The 17,905-nt window shown below is 41.8% G+C and overlaps 1 protein-coding gene across 2 annotated transcripts; it reads right to left on the bottom strand.

Moving 5' to 3' along the window:
• Nucleotides 1-1,059: 1,059 nt before the first annotated feature.
• On the bottom strand, nt 1,060-9,146 carry Croc (forkhead box protein crocodile). Of its 2 annotated transcripts, none has more exons than XM_071700983.1 (3): nt 8,567-9,146; nt 6,679-8,441; nt 1,060-6,115 (listed from the first exon to the last, which is right to left on the bottom strand). In XM_071700983.1, exons 2-3 carry the CDS (start codon nt 8,034-8,036, stop codon nt 5,995-5,997), a joined length of 1,479 nt encoding a protein of 492 aa, XP_071557084.1. In that variant the 5' UTR covers nt 8,037-8,441; nt 8,567-9,146; the 3' UTR covers nt 1,060-5,994. The 2 variants fall into 2 exon arrangements, with proteins under 2 accessions (XP_071557084.1, XP_071557085.1); XM_071700984.1 differs by having other exon boundaries at nt 6,679-8,816; nt 8,959-9,146.
• Nucleotides 9,147-17,905: the final 8,759 nt, after the last annotated feature.

The following is a 17,905-nucleotide window of genomic DNA, read 5'->3' as shown; positions in this document are numbered from 1 at the left end:
AATCTTGTTTTTATAAATTTTGCAAATAGCATGTAATGAATAACTTAATCACAGCTGCCAGTGATAGATTTCGTTAAATACTATTTTTAGTTTATATACTGTTTATATATACATGTAGCTATAAATATTATACTTTGTATATAAATATTTTTCTGGATATTAGCTAAATAAAAATTAATTATTTAGCATGCCTTTATGCAAAAATGATTTCATAATTTATACGTTACGAAATGCTAAAAGATTTAAAAAATACGTGCCCCGAATGCTGTTTTCATATTTCTGTCTCGTCATATAACACCGAAATATTCGAAGCAATTTTTCCGTCTGTTTACAGTGCACATGTGTGGGAAGAGGATTTTACGTTCCAACTTTCTGAAAAACGCTTTTCTGACCAGTCGCATCCTTTTCATTGCCACCATGTGTTTAGCATTTCAATCCTTTGACGCTTAGCGTTCAGTTCGTCGTTCGTTTTTTTTATCACAATTCTAAAAAAAAAAAAAAAAACGAAAATGCTAGTTACAGCAACTATTATATCGATTCTCTATACAATATTTTCAATACTGCAACATGTTTTTTTTTATATCTTTCTAATTTTTCGGGATTTTATATTAGTGCAAAACGTATTACTACTCTTATATATATATTATCTATTTTCCATTTTTCCCCAAACGCCACTTTTACCTATCTAGAAAATCAATATTTTATTTATTAACTTAAAGATTAAATTTCAGCCTGCGTCGCAATATTTGCCCTGTCGAGTGGAAAGTAACATCGCGCGAACAACCTCGGATGGATAACGTGAAATGTTTGCCGTGGAGATAAAGGACGAGAGGGGCTGCTGCATTGACTTTCTCACCCTCGAATCGCGGTTCTTAGCGCGGGTGGATGAATTTGTGTGTTTGCCTGGATTATTGGAAAGCCAATAATGGCATGGGCGTTTACGCGCAGTGCAAATAGCTCTTTAGACGCTTCTCTCTCTCTCTCTCTCTCTTTCTCGTTCGTTCTCGCTCGTCGACACTAATTTATCCAGCTGCATAAATATAACGAGTACACATGTAATAAATATATGCATCTTTTTATATATTTATTTACATCAATTGGTTGATCGCTATACAATTGGAGATAAACAGTTTTATATGTATAATTATGTGTATGATACAAATTAATTAATCGTATGGATCGAATATGCTTTATATATGTCTCGAGAGACACAAAGGGGGACTAATTTATGCACGTGAAATTTACAAGACAAATGTACAGTGACTCACAAAAGCGATTAAATATTAATATAATATTTATAAATTAAACAAACGTCTCGCTCACACAATGTCGCCACTACGTAAGTAGCGTAATAAATTATATCATATTCAATTAAATAATACGTGTATATAATATTATTTAATTAAATACGTACACAAATGAATGCGAGCGAAAGAAAAGCATCCGTGAGCCCCTGTAACATTCAATCCGACGTTAATTGCAAACTATATTAGCGCAATATAACAGTTCCCACGAGGTTGCATAGTCGAACGAGTGCTAATGTGAGGTCTGCGTGGAGAGCAGCCGCGGATTCGTTTAAAATTACATTCTGCAAACGACTCGACCGGAGTGGTGCCTTTTGCCCCGGGCTGGACTTAGCCCCATCTGCCGAAACACGTGCCCCGGACAAAGCAGACGGATTTTGGAACAACGTTTCGAGCGGGACCAGCAAAATCCGTTCGCTAAAAGTATATGCACCTATTGCCTGCATACCGTCGTCGCCGGGATCCCAGATTCCAGATCCCCTCTCGAGTATGTCAATTCCCGTTGATCCTCCCCACTTAAAAATCGTCTCGCCCGGCTCGCCAAAAGCTCCAAAGCAGTTCTTTCTGCGTGTCTCGACGAACTTACGTTTTATGTCTTATGAGTGACCCTTTTTTTTATGTCTTATAAATCGCAGGAATTTTCTAGTTCGCGAAATCCTACATTCCTGTACTTATATCTTGAAATTCGTGCGATTGTCGCGTTTCGAAACCCAAATTTTTCTACCACCAAATTTTGACCTGCAGAATGTTTATTTACGGAATATTTTACCATCCCTTGAGTTTCCAGGATTTTCAGGGTCTCCGATAGGCCACTTCAATCATTTTCGTTCCATTGTCTGTCGACAGTTTTTTCATGAATGCGGTTTATGAAGTGGCTTATGCAGAAACTTGAGAGAACACGGATAATCGGTCAAAGGATGTCGAACATGTTGTGTTCTTTCTTGGGGTCGTTCCTTTTACACGATCTGTTCGCCTAATCAACGTTTCAGTTCCCAATGTCTACATCATTATGTTAACGTATAATTACGGTCGCGAGGGTATTTCGGTGCTCGATATCCGGTCAGCCACAATGCGCCCTCGCCGTTGACGGGATAACGGATTCTCGGATCGTTACCAAAATTAATGTTTCTCGTCGAGCAATACAGATCGGGAACACGCGGGCGGATCAGGCGGATGCGCGCGCGACGCGTAAGATCCGCGCGATCGCCGTAAATCCCGCGGTGCGGAAAAGACGGAATGCCGATTCGGTTTGGTTGGACGCTGGTGCGGCATAAACGTTTCCGCTCTCGTGTTACGAGACGCGACATTAATCTATCGAGGATTCCGCGAAACTCAGCTCTGTCATTTTCCTCGCCAACAATTTCGCTACGGATTTTACGCGGAAATGTCTGGGGCTGCTCGTTTATCACGAAGAATGTAAACATGGGATTAATGTGAGAAATTAATTATGTAGAATTATGTGTCGGAAAATATACAGCGGTATGCAGGTGAAACGTTATTTTTAACAAGATATTAACGGAAAATCTTGCAGAAGGGAATATCGTGGGGATTCAATAAAGAAAAATTTCGGCTTTACGGATACCACGCGAATGAATTGAGTCTCATTTGAAGTTTTTAATAATTTTCTTCTGTTTTTAATATTCGTATGCCTTGCGTATATTCATAACAATGCGTATTTCGTCGATACGCGACCAATTTTCCTTTATTCTTTTAACATCCTTTGTTTTCAAAACGTGCACAAGTACAAATTATTAAATGATAAATATAAATATAAAACGATAAACGCGGGCGAGCAAAATTGCAACGATGGGTGGTCGGCCGCCGCGATGCAACAATTAAACATCGAATTATTTTCACGTCTACTTAGCTTATTTTCACAGCGCGGTGATCAATATTTCCGTCGGTAGTTTCGCCGATAAGTACAAATATAAAAACATATTTCGCGTCCAAACACGAAACGTCGCACGAGCGGCAGGTAATAAACATTCGCGTTTTCACTAATAATACTTTCATAAGTGCACGCCGTGCAAACAACATGGTGATGCGCGTGATGCAAAAATGGATTTCGTGGCGGGGTGTGAAAGAGAGGTGAAACATCATTCGAGATTTTTTTCCGTTTATTTCGTAGGTGTGTCTTACGTACTGATACGTAATAGCGTACTAATAATAATATTAATAATAATATCAATATGTTCCGCACGTATAAGAGTATACATGCACATATGTGTTGTTATATATATATATATATATACGTCATATATACACAAGATATTGTATATGTATACATATAGATTTGTTCTATTTATTTTATCTATGCTGCTTCATTCTTCGTAATAATATACACGCAGATTCGAGCATTATTAACGCTAATTATTATTCACATGATCCGTGTTTAAAATCAATAAATATACCTATGTATATTATATACATATATATATATATATAAATATACTTCTGTATATATTATATACATATATATATATATACATATATAATTATCTCAATTCTCTCTTTCATCGAATACCGCACGAATCTCCGGCACCGAGGAAGGTTATCACGTGATTAAATGCACAAGGACGCGATGCAATTTTGCGAAGAAAGTACAATATCTCACTAATCGCTAAAGCTATTATTCTTTTTACAATACTTCTCGTCGCCTCCATCGTCGTGACAACTTCAAACATTCCTTTGGAGGTGAAGACTAAAGCGCACAATAAATTTTCATCGCCGACATTGAAAACTTAGGAGATTACAATTAATTTTTCTCGGCGCGTACTATATACATTATTATGCTAATTTCGCACCTCTATCGGAACGCTTGAAATCGCGATAATTATCACCTTTCGCGATTTCCGTCGATTAAAATGTTCGCGTTAAAATTTACCGGGGTATCTTAATTTGCAATCAATCGCGAGCGTATGTTTCCGTCAAAGCAAGTATAAATAAATACAGGAAGTTACATTGCATACTGCCGAAGTGATTGTTAGATAGTAGTGAGTCGCTATTAAACGTTAATATAAGACGAATTCCCGCGGACTCTGCATTCTAAAATATTAAAACGTTAGTTTCTATTTACGTTAAAACAACCTATCAATATTCCAATATATATATATATCCGTTTGTTCCCCGAAGCTGCTCGCGTGACTCGTTTATTCGTCATGCGTCCGACGATATAGCGTCGCATTAAATGCGAAAATTCTGGGACCGCTCGTTCGGAAATAATCACGGCCACCATGCAAAAAAAAGCGGACATTTCGAGATCGGGAAATACTCGATGCAAAACGCGCCGCGCAAAGCAAACAATGACTTTTTTCAACCCGTTCCAAGGGCATTCTGGCGGAAGGAGCGGAAACGCGTGCAAACGCGGTTGCATTTGTGGAATATCGGAATAACGTGATTCGACGCCGTGATGTGAGTCACGCGAAAGATCGCGAGCCGAACGATCTGAGACGATGATTCCGACGCGTGTCCTTATCTATCGGAAACAGACGGTCGGCGGAGACGTCTTGGTATTTTCGCGCGATTTACGGTGGTTTGCATTTGCACAGATGGCCGCGAAAACGACGACGGCCGAAGTAAAGAAAAAATTAATCAGGTAGGTCAGCGACCGGTCTCGCGATGTTTGCGTAGATGGAAGCGATTACGCTGAAATTCGCATTTATTTCCTCGTCCCGGACGTTCACTCGCGTATCATTCATTAAAGCGAAGCTTTTGACTGAAATAAGGAGAACCATCTCGCACGTGATTATGGAGTTTACAATGCTGTTGAAAATGGCAAATCATCTTTCAGCGTACGAAGACGAGAAAATTCACCGATCAAAATTATGGATTCGGAATTGTTTTAAATTCGATTAAAATTAGGATTGGAACTGTTTTTCTTCACTTGTTGACTTTTTTCGCTAAGAAAGATCCTAATTTAGATCGAAATGTTCATTTAATATAATAAAACCATCAGTTACTCGATTAATTTCGTGACACAAATTGAATTTTTTCTTCTTCGCGCACTGATTTCTACGTCCTGCCTAACGTCCCTCCTTTAACTTTTATAAACATGTATTTCAGAGTCTAATATTCTTTTAAAAAAATTTTTTCTTTCTCGTACACGCACATTTTAATATACATTATACATCGCGCTGGAATCTATGGATTTTAATTATTCTGGTTTTACAGTTTTCGAAATTTTTTAATTTTTTTCTTCGCGAATCTAATTTAATCGGACATCTCAATTTTTCAACGCTTACAAAAAATCTGCCTTTTAACAAATGTTTTTCATGAATGTAAATTTAATAAAGACGGTTACAAATATTACATACAATGCAAAATAATGAAGAAGATCGGTACTGTGGGTCCGTTTGATGTATAACTTCACGAAGAGATTTCGGTAGAAATTAGAAGTTAAACCGAGGGCTGCTCGTCGATTAACGACGCCCTTGGAGACATTCGTGATTTATTACGTTGTCGCATTAGTTAATCGCCTATGTACGGATGATTCTGTGTGACACGAGGGTTCGATCCGATACGGGAAACTAGATTTTTACCAGAGCTCGTTACGACCCGTCTAGTTCCATTCCTTGGCGAGCTCGTCCGTCGTGGGTATCCACTCTTGCTTCACGTAAATCAAGCCCGGATCATAGTGATCGCCGTGGTGCTCTTCAAGGCTCCGCTGATGGGACCTTGAATTCCGATATTCTCAGTACTTCTGCAACGTTATCGGTAGATTGCCACTGGTGTTGACGGCGTTACAGTCTTGGTAATATCTGTGGTATAGCGGCGGGGACGCGCTTGTCGAAAGCGGCGTCGGCGGGCTGGACCTACGATAGATCAGACCGTGACTGATTGAGTCTGAAGACTCAACTCTCTTCTGTAATCTTATCTATTGTCTACATTGTCAACAATTTCAAAAAAGAGAATCTAACACGCCACTATTCTTGGTAGCAAATACTGTGACTATTTTTTTTCTGTATTAACGTGTCATCCGTTCGAAGAATTGTACGTTACAGTAGAATTTTCGTTATCATAAGAATATAATGACAAAATATTGTGTAATATGATGAAATAAAACTATATCCTCGTGGGTAGCGTGTTGGCGTGAATGGCACACTTTTTACTTTACAGTGTTATCTAGATGCTTATGTTATTTAAAATTTTATATTAAAGATGGCATTTATTGGAATAATCTTTTTATCCATCATAAAATTCTATGAAAATCCACGTCATTTGTTCTTCGTAGAGAAATAGATTTTGCGTCTATTGATCGTACGAGCACAAGATTTCCATCGTCGAATTGGAATTTCGAGACGAGCGTCAAGCGTTTTCTCGACCGACGGAAAACGATCTAGGTACTCGTTGCTAGTACTCATTCTGGTACTCGTACCTGTAAAGCTGACAGCTCGGGGATTGGGTGTCCTGATAGATCGCGGTATCGGGACTGGCGTCCTGATACCACTGCGAGTGGCCCACGGGGTTGCTCGCGTGATTCCGCGCCGTGTTGTACTCGTGGTCCATGATGGCGTATCCGGCGGCCGCCGGTGCGCAGTACGGCGTGTACATGGTGCCGGGCGGCGAGGCGTTGCCCCTGGAAACGGTGCTGGTGTGCCCGTAGCCGGTGGTGGCCATCATCGCCGCTACCGCGGCCGTCGTGGTAGTCGTGGTAGGGCCTGCGGACGATAGGTCCCTGCTGCCGCTGCCCATGGACTCCCTGCTGCTCATGATCGAGTGCGGATGCTGGAGCCCGTGCGGATGGTGCGAGTGGTGCTGGTTGTCGCGCGTCATCATCGCGCTGTTCTCCCGCGTCGTCATCAGCGCGTCGACGCTGAAGCTGGTCGGATCCAGGCCGGCCATCGACACGTCTTGGATCGACTCCTGGTGCACCTGATGCGCCTGATGCACCTGATGACCCAGGGCGGTTTGGATGACGCTCTGACCGGGTGCGACCGTCGCCGTCGTCGTCTTGTCCTCTTGTATCGGGCTGTGCAGGCCGTATTTGCTAGCTTGAACCACCGCGGCTGCAGCCGCCGCCGCCGCCATGCAATGGTTATCGTTGACCGGTTCTCGCTTGGGCTTACACAGAACGGTGGCAGCCTCCAGAGCGCTCAGCTTTTTCGTCGGAGTGTCCGATGGCGGCGGCAACGTAACCTGACTGCTGCCGGACTTGACGTCTTCCTGACGTTTCTCCGGTAGGATTCCCTGCCGTTTCAGCGCCTCCTCCTTCTCCTTCAGCGCGTCCTTCTTCTTGAAACGCCTGCGACGTCTCAGGTAAGAACCATTGTCAAACATGTTATAGCTATCCGGATCTAGGGACCAGTAACTCCCCTTACCGGGTTTTTTATCGTCCCGTGGCACTTTTACGAAGCATTCGTTCAGGCTAAGGTTGTGCCGGATGGAATTCTGCCAGCCCTGCTTGTTCTCGCGATAGTACGGGAAACGGTCCATGATGAACTGATAGATGCCGTTCAGGGTAATCTTCTTGTCGGTCGCGTTCTGGATGGCCATCGCAATCAACGCGATGTACGAGTAAGGTGGCTTTACCATATCTTTGCCGGCGTGATGGATGTGCTGCTGGCCGATACCCGACACTGGGTATCCTGTAGCCGTCGCGTAGCCGCCGTACCGATACTGGTCGTAATAACTCCCGGGAGCGCCCACCGTCGGGTACGACGGCGCGCCCATGCCCATCGGCACCGTCGCCGCGTGCCGATAGTACGCATTCTGCTCGCTGAAGAGCGTGTGCATCTTCGCGCACCCGCTCTCGGTACGATCCACGGGCGACGATCGCGATCGAAACACTTTGTTCCGATTGGAGCAAGGGGGTAATTGTTCTCTCTACAATAACGTCACTATTCCTCCAGAGGCGATCCTGTAGAGCACATGTTTCTCGAAGCCGTTGTTAGCGTCTGATTCACACAATTGTTATTCTTCGTGGATGTTAAAGAGAGTGTCGCTTTCTCGTTATATTTGGAAGTGACACTTGTATTTAAAATTTTATTTTACACAGTCTTTTATTTTCTATTCTATTGTCCATCACTTTTCGCTCCGAATTATTTTCTCTTGAAATTCTGAACTGATCTTTAGATAGCGGTTATATTTTTTTTCTTTTTCGAATTATAAGCCACTTTTGTAGTCTTTCTTCTCAATTCACTATAGATAGAATTATAATCGTTAATCTATTAAAATATATAAATAATAAATAACGTGTTCCTTGAACGTTAAAAGTTTATTCTAAGAGTGCCATTATTTTTCTCCAAGTTATATTTTTCTTATACATTTATTCTGTATTATCATTAAGTCCTCTCTTCGCGCGGTATTAATTCCACTCGTATCACTTATCGGGCAAGTATTAAATATTCTGAATTGATGTAATTGTCTTCCTTAATTTTTCAATCGAACGTTATTTTCATGAATCGTTGCCGTGGTAAAACTCGCGTTCGCACTATCACTCATCTGTCGCTTGGAGCACTTGGAGCGCCGTCACTGTACCACCGCGGACCACGCAATCCAAAGTATCTTCGGCACCTGTGGCAGATCGATAGATCTCTAATGAGCGATCACGCTCATGAGATATCCCGAAAAACACGTTACCGCGTTACCGCGTCGTCGTTCATGGAGTCTGCGGCGCGTCCCGCTGCTGCGTGATAGTATTTTGTTGACCGTATACCGAAAATCTCATCATCTTCTCATCTCAGACACGAAAGACGGACGGATATGCGAGGCCGCGGTGAAGACAGGAGACGAAGGTGCATTCAGTTGAACAGTGCGACTCGGCCGCTAGCGCGAGGACGCACGCTAACCCCGTTAGCACCCGCGTGTGCACGCTACGGTATTATGATACACAACAGGCCGGAGTTTACTCAACCCCGAGTAAAAACACACTGGGAGCTCGGCGTCGCGCGCGGAACGGAGTGCTCGGCGCGGCCGGAGGACGGCTGCGCCGTTCGTGCGTCTTCGAAAAATCACGAGGTTTCCTACACGTCGCACCACACTATTGGCCGCGCGGCAGCGGAGCCGCGCGTGATTCCGCCCACATCGCAGGACCAATCCGCTCGGAGCGGCGAACGCTCTTACGAACGACCGCCCTGAATATGATCCTGCCAATAATCGTGCCGTAGTCGCTCGCGTGGTCACGCCCTCGTCACCTCGCGCAAGGGCTCAGGAGGGCCGTGACCAGCCGTGCCGCACGCCGCGATGCGGAATTTTTCCGCGGCCATCGGCCGTCGGATACTTTTCGCGATACCAAGCACGGACAACGAGCACGAGGATTAAGGTGGTGATCTCGGTGGACCTTGCCCGGAAGAGCGGAAACGGCGGAAGCGAGTGATAGTTGCATGCGCGCGGTGCCTTAGCCAGAAACTGAGAAAGTGTCCAGAATGTTTAGGGTGACAGTGACAATAATGGTCTCAGACGACCGTGTGATTGAGATTTCATAGCACTCAAGGAAAACGAGCGATACACGTCATCGCGTAACGGAGATGCCTATTTCATCAAGTATTTCGAAATTTTTAAATTCTTTTCTTAAAAGACACCAATGGCGAAATCAGATTAAATTCGAAGATAGCATTGATGTTACGTGTGAGATTCATTGATTGTGAAGTATTTTTATGTCCTTGTTATACGATGCAGCTCGTAGTTCCGCGAAAGTGCTTTATGAATATTAAAAGAGTTAAAAATTTATCCTTCATAAGCTGTTTATGGGTCATTTTGGACTCATTGCAAAGTTTACTAACTTCTAATTAAAAAAGAAATTATTTTTTGATCCTCAATATTTCTTGTTTTTATTTCTATAACGTAAAATAGTTTATTTCCAAAATTTGGATTTTTTTAAATGGCAAATATTATTACAATAAATTGCATTACACGTGGATCAATTTGGCTTTAGCGTAAAATCAGTTCCAATAACCTATATGAAGGCTGTTAGGATATAGCAGTCCATATTCATATTTCGTATTTAACGTTAAATCTGTTCAACTCGAGATAACATTTGTACGAGTTTGATATGATACAAATGAAAGAAACGATAATTTAGCGTTAAACGCAAGTTACGCGCGCACAGATACAGAGCTATATTTAAACGAGTTCTGCGAAATGTTTTAATTAGCTAAGAAATCATTTAACTCTGAATTTCAAGTAAAAGATGCCAATTACAAAACATGTGCTCAACATAAGCCTTCATTTTTTAATTGATTAGAACATGATTTAAAATCAACAATAGAAACTTTATATATTTTACAAAAAATAACTGTAAAAATTTACCCTAAAATAATTTTGGATATATCCTAGACAAATAATTGAAAAAGTATAATCTTATTCTTTTTAAACGCCAATAAATTTTAATAATTTACTTTAGTAATTTACTTCTTCGTATATTTAGAGCAATCCACGGCAATGTTAAATATCATATAATTTGCAAATTTATGCAACCAAGAAACTCGATGAGGACGTTGAGGACGTCACGACGATAATGTCACGTGAATAGATGGAAAAGAGGCAGCCTCGCGTTCTTGCAGCACGACACTTTCAATTTAGCGTCTGTTTTTCCAAGGGTTCGACTCCCGCCTTGCGAAAACACTCGACAGGACACGTCGCCACCCTCCATTTCTCGCCACCAAGTTTCCGCCTCCGTCCGAATCGCGCTATCCAGGTTCTCAAAATACCTTCGATCCTTCCAGACGTTCTACTTTCCGCCATTTAAATTGATTCGACGCAAATACTGAGTCTGTTATCGAAATCAAGTTGTGCACAAACTGAGAATAAATTCGCCGTCGAAAACGATTCATCTAACGTGCTTAATTGTCTTCATACATACTTATATAGTGCATGTATAATTTTAATGATAGATATTAATAAAGAAAAATGGCAAGTATTCATGCATATAAAAATTCTTAATAAAAATATAATTTGAAATAAGATATGTATGTATATATGTATGTCTTTACGATATTTTTATAGATCCTTAAATCCATATAAGATCTCACTAAATTTACAAGCATTTAAGTATAATATTCAATTTTGCTTGTTTTAACGAAATTTTCGTTAAAAGAAAATAATTTTCATTTTCTTTATATGTAAAACACTTCACCATTAAAATTTGGCATTTCATAAATAAACTGATTAATAAAGTAATAAATTAGAACATATAGAATATATATCATTCTAAATGGCATATATTATATGTAGTACATATTATGTACTACGTATCAACAAATACATATCAATAACTACGTACTCTGTTTCAATAAGTTACGACTCTTTATTGCAATTTGTGTATAAAAACCGCGCAAAGAGCAACTTTTCATTCGCCCGATCGCGTTATCGTATATTTTCTTGAGCCGCGCGCGAGTGTCAAATTGATCATCGCCTCTACCAGGCGGCTAATTTTCATTTAAATGAAACGACAAGCGAGCGCTGTAGGCATCCCACCTCCAGATCCACGCGATCTCTTTCCCTTGCCCGCGGGCTAACTGCCGCAAAACCAAGATGCAAAACGTTCTGGAAGTTCTGGCGAAAGTTTAATTGTCTTTTGCTTGCGTTCTATCTAGGATTCCGCACCGACGAGAGCACGTGCTCCCGTAGCACAATTTATAATCCGCCCGATAAGATCAAAATTCGCTGTCTCATATATATATATTTCGGATATGGCAACCTGTTTTCCGATTTTCTCTTTCGCGTTATTCAAATCATGTTGCAAAATAATTTATCAAGAAATATTTAAAAGATAATCAGAACGCTGAAGAGAATTATATAAATTACAAGAGAGAATGTTATTAAATTATGTCTGAAGAGAAGAAATAAAAATATAGAAATAAAAATCACCGTCTGTACTGGTTGACAGATTCCTAAACTAATCAATCACAGATTTTGCAGTTCATTGAAATTCAATGCACCATATTACCTGATCATCGCAAACAATCGATCAGGCTATGTCTGCAATATTCGAGAAGGCCGGATTTACTTAGCCGACGTTAAACTTAATAAGATCGCTTCATGAAGCGGAGTTTGTTCGTAATCGGGATCAGCGTCGATTCTACGTAGGGCGTACACGAGTGATTTGCATATTTGTTATCGCCCCGGGGCCCGAAATCGATTAAACGGGCGGAACTAAAATTAATTATTGAAATAATTATCGGCTTCCAACCGTGGCGTCGTCATTAAAGCTAGACTGACGCCCGAGATATCATTAAAAAAGGGTACAACTTTTGAGTGTTTTCGTGACCGCTCGGGGATCGTTTTATTCCTACATTTTCTTATGTATTTTTCTTCGTAGAAACCGAAAAAAATTATTCTAATAACGCCAGCCTTAAGGAAAAATTGTTAACTTCACCACTGTCGGTCTCAAGTCCGAATGAAAAGAAGGAGGGCATTTCGTTAGTCATTTTTTTTTTCAAATGAGACAATTTTTATTTGCTCTCAATTATCAATATATTATATTCGATATAAATCGAATCTAGAAATACAAAATGATTCGTAAAGAGGATTAGTTGGAAAGCAATAATTGATGTATTATCGTTATAGTGTCAAGTTTCTATGTTTCTCATCATAACATAATTTTTGTAACAAGTGTTATAGTAAAAAATATAATGTAATTAACATTTTGCGACGCAACATTACTTGCATTTGGTCGCTCTTTAAATTAATTTTTAAATTATTGATGCGTAACTGACAACGATTTCATAACAATGCAAATATGAATTTTATTCACTTTATTTCAATGTAACAATTTACATAAGAAAATGTAGGAACAAAACGATCCCCGAGCGGCCACAAAAACGCCCAAAAATTGCACCCTCCTTTGCGACACGAACAATTTTTAACGCGCATTTAACGGCACTAATACACAAATGGTCATTTTGCAAGCTCGAGTTGCTCGACATTTTAACACATGGCGCGAACGGTAACGTGTGGATTGTTTTGTTAACTTTTACTTGTTTATGCCCACGCGCAGCTACGTTTTTCGCACCATCGTCCAGGACGCGCATGAATTCATTGTGCGAGATGTATTTTACACTATTTATTTACTATTTGAATCCTGACTGCTTGAAAAAAAATACATCAGCGCAGATTTTTAATATCAATCGCGCGATTGATTTTCAAGTAATATAAACAGAAGTGTTCCCTTGTAATGAACTCTGAATAGAAACTTGATAAACAAAAATGAAATCTCTCGTACCATCTAGAATTCTTAGACAGTTCGGTCAACAATCTAGACTATCTAGAGAGACGATCCGTAAGGTCGAAAGAAGCGAAAATTCGGAAATAATGTTAGACGAGAAAAAAGGGTATTTATCGCAAAGTATTACATCCCAGACTGCCTCCTTTTTTCTCTCTCTTCTCGCGATCAAGCGGGCTTCCTACGATCGAACGGATCAACAGAACGTTCATGCGACAGGTTCACCAAGTGTCGGCATCGTCGCGCCGCGCCGGTCAGATCCTCGTCGCGCGTGGCATGCTAATCACGTGGACGCGGACGCGGACCTCGTCAGCTCGTCACCTCGTCATGGGAGCACCGCCGTTTAGCTTCCGTTTCATTTGGTCGGAACACAGATCGGCTGTCTAAAAGACACGAAGCAACAGCCAAGACAAACCTTAAATGCTTGCTAACCAAACAGTCGGAATTAGCCGCGTTACGCCGGCCACGAGAGACGGAGAGAGAGAGAGAGAGAGAGAGAGAAAACTGGTGCTTTCACCGTTTACTCCTCTCCACAGCTATTATCTCTCCGCTGCTCCACCGCCGACCCTGCCTACCACTTTTTGACCCCCGCGCTGTCAACCATAACGGAAGTCGAAACGCGTTACGACGGAATCGCCCGTTCCTGCGACTAGCACCTCTGATCATCGCGCAAAACCGCATTCGTGCACGGATGAGCGTGTTTCGCGGCCTTTCCCGTGAATCGTGTGTTGGCAAGCTGCAATTAATTGTCACGATTTTACTCCAATGTAAAAAAGTAAAAAATACAATGTTATTCCAGATATATCTGATTTAAACGAGAAAAGAAGAGCGAATCTGCTTTTATGATACGAATGATTGCGAATTTTACGCTCGATCGAGATCGAACGATTTTCATCATTGTCGATTTCTACAGAGTCAGATCGATTAATATATACCGGAAAGAAGGACGCGAAATGGGGCGCGTTGATGGCAATCGGAAGCGGTGGCAGTTAGAGCGTGCAAACTTCACTAAAGAGGAAACGGGATTTGAGTCGACGCCGCGCCGCGCCGGTGGATTTATTTCTTTAAGCCAGACAATGAGGAAGGAAATGCGGCTGATACGTTTTCAAGAAAAATAAACGACTCGCGGTCGCTTCTCGAGAGAGGAAAGCGACGGGGCCGGATTGTGCGCCACCGCGCCGTTTGTTTTCGTCCTGAACGAGTCGGTCGCATTGTAACGTAACTAAGCTCGAATCAAAATATTAGCGACGTTCCGTCTATCGTAGAAGGAGAGGGAGAGAGAGAGAGAGAGAGAGAGCACGCGTCGCAACTTTAAGAATGAAAGACGACCTGATGCCGCTACCATCCTCAAGTATTCAACGTACAATAGCTCAATGACGTAGCAATACGTCATTAGAGAAACAGAAACGACGATTGTCGATCTTTAAATCAATATTTTACTGGCCGCTCTTATCACTTTCGGGGGTCATAAAGTAACAACGTAATAAAAGAGATATAATACATAATATCCGCCAAATCTTACTCTTTCTCTCTTGAATTGGCAAGTAGACGGCAACTAGAATCGATTATATCCTTATGCGGGAAGATAATAGACCACCGGTCCTCGTCATCTCGCGTATGAAATGTGTCTCCGTTTAATCTCGCGCTTGTGAGCGCGTTCTTTGGGGGATGCTGCGGATTGATTCGCCGTATTATACGTACGCGGTGGAGAGGCGAAACTGCGCAACCCTATCTGTCGGTGCCAACCGCGGAGTATCACTGTGCAGCGGCACATCCAGATAATCCCATCCGGGCCCATTGATATGCTGATGGCGGGACTTGTCGCGTGAAATTGCCACCCGGTATGCATTGTTCGCTCGAATTCCGCCTCGGTACCGCTCTCTCTCTCTCTCTCTCTCTCTTCATAGCTCGTTCCCCTCACGCCTTCCGCCGTCGCCGTGCGCTCACGACTCAATCCTATCGGCGACCCCGCAGGTTTCCTGCGCTTTTAACGGCGAGATTCTCGATTCCCAAGCCGCGACAGAGAAATTCATCCGAGAGACGAGAGAATTCCTCCCCGAAACGACGAATCGTCGAATCACGAATCACTTCGCGTATCTTGGATAACTCAATCGCGACGGAATGAATATCCTTCGATACGTGAATTCGTATTAGAATTGCTTTCGTGATTTTCAATTTGATTACAAATTGCAAGCTAATTACAAACGGAACGTTACGAAGGTACGTAAAAAAGCTCCTCCGAAACGAGGCCAGATCCCGTGACGGAGAGCAAAGTCTGAGCAACGTTTTCAGCAAACCGAAAGCGGAGAATCGGTTACGTCGGCGTCGGCCGGATTTTCTTTTCTTTCAGAAGCGGTTTGAGAAACAGCAGGCGCGACGCACAACGCTTCGATGTTTGTTATCCTTATGCACGATCGCATGAGTCGTGGCCGCGCGCAGAAACTCATGGGAGCGTAAACCGACGGATTGCATCGCGAGACACGGTGCAGAAATTCGGCGGGTGCGGCGCGGATAAATAAGCGAAAACTCGCGAAAATTCGGAGGCCGCGAAGAACGCGGCTGGCAGACCAGACCAGACCACTTTGCGCTGCTCAAGTTCGGCTCGTGTATCCCTTGACAAACGTATTCGCCAACGCGCTCACGTGTCGCGAATCCGTCGCTCCAGCGTAATTGTAATTTAATTGTAATGAGGCCAATAACGAATGAATCAATCTCTTAATCTGAATAACGAATTTGGAGAACGGCGAGAAACTAGACCTACTTAGGGGTTGGTTTCTCCGAAAGCGGAGGGAGCGGGAGGGCGTGCGACGAATTGCGGTAATCAGAGGGGTTAATAGTGTCTGTTTTCTTTGGACACGCCGATCCGTCGGGCTTCTGGAAATTAGAACGGAAACGGTTTCGGTGTGGCGTCTCGGAGCGGCGCGTTATCTCTTCCTCGAGTCCCTTTTTCCACGACGACGGACGGCGCCATTTTCCCCGACGTCAGATATCGCCGGAGCGAGTATAGGTTTACACTCGGCTCTGTGGGTTCGAAGGTCCCGAGAATTAAATTTCACCGCGCTATGTAAACACCGCCGCCGTTGACCGAGACGAGAAACATACGGAATCCGAACGGAATACGAGTGTTCTCCTCGAGTTAATCGGATCGCGCGATGCGCTTCTTCGGATGGAGTCGCGCGAGCAAGAGTAATAAGAGCGCTCGTAAGAAAAAGGAGGACGATATTTCATATCATGGCAAAATTAAATTTTGTTTCAAAATTGAATCGAAACTATTTCAGAAATTTCGTTATATTTTCCACTATGCGTCGGAAAATTAAAAAATTATTTTGCGAATCTCTTCACTGTTTTGAAACCTGAAACTTTAGAGTTTCGCTAACTTATCGCTAATATGAATTTATGTGATATTTATTTCTATATCTTTATTTCTTCTCTTTTTAAACATAAAATTTAATATTTTCTCTTATAACTTTCATAATACTTAAAACGTTCTCTTCAGCAAATGCTGTTATCATTATTTTTTAAATAATTTTTCATAGATATAATAAGACTACCTTTCTTTATTTTTAATTAATATTAAATATCTTGCTGGAAACATATGCAATAATAATATGTCAGAGAGATTGATATTAAAGCAGCGTATTGAAACGACGATTTCGTCCGTGAAATATCTCGTGTAAAAACTTATGCTTTTACAAATACAAAGAAAGTTATAAGGATAATATATTGACGCAAGTAAGAGTTACGGGAAACACGCAAAGTGCTTGTCAAGCAATGGCACTGCTTCGGCGAAGAAAACACGCGAGACAATAAACGCCGCGCAATCCGCAGACGAATTATTTGCGCAAAATACCGATAACGTTAGTCGACGCTATTTATAGCATATAGTGTGCGTCACGATGTACTTTCTTTCGCGGAAATTGCGACCGATTGGATCGGTTGATAGAACGATGACGACGACGACGTCATACCGAAATAAGAAGTTTATTGTTTCTGGACGAGAAAGAGGAGAGAGAGAGAGCTTAGAGGGGCACAGACGTTCATATCGTTCAGAATCCGGTCGCGTGGGATAGGTCAAGAGACGTCGTTTATTTTGAAAAGTTTTGAAATTTTCCAAACACGTCTGTGGCGCACTAGAAAGAAAATATTTTGCAGCAGCACAATGCGAGTCAAAATATAAAACGTTATTCCCGAAAAATCTCAAGATGCATAAAATGTCGCGAGCGACGTTTACGATGCGTTTAAACTTTAAACAAAACGCTCCTTCTCACGTTTATTTTATCGTCCTCTCAAGATCTTTGAATTTTGATGGATTTTTCTCTAATGAGATTATACACAAACCCCGCGTAATCAATTATTTAAATAAAGAGTTTAGAGCTGTTTCTATAATCATGCCAAAAAATATTACATGCAACGAGATTAGGTTTCATAGGTAGGGAGAGAT

This window comes from Temnothorax nylanderi, unplaced genomic scaffold (assembly GCF_030848795.1).
Source record: "Temnothorax nylanderi isolate EJ_2023f unplaced genomic scaffold, tnyl_v1.0 TNYL_tig0024_pilon, whole genome shotgun sequence".
Taxonomy (NCBI): domain Eukaryota; kingdom Metazoa; phylum Arthropoda; class Insecta; order Hymenoptera; family Formicidae; genus Temnothorax; species Temnothorax nylanderi.
The sequence above is the reverse complement of the archived record's forward strand: the minus strand, read 5'-3'. Positions and strand labels throughout refer to the sequence as shown.

Excerpts from the sequence above, each read along its gene's own strand:
- Croc (XM_071700983.1), bottom strand. The coding sequence starts at position 8,036 with ATGCACACGCTCTTCAGCGAGCAGAATGCGTACTATCGGCACGCGGCG. Across the intron at positions 6,116-6,678 it reads CCGAGCTGTCAGCTTTACAG|GTCCAGCCCGCCGACGCCGC; the intron begins GTACGAGTACCA and ends GATCTATCGTAG.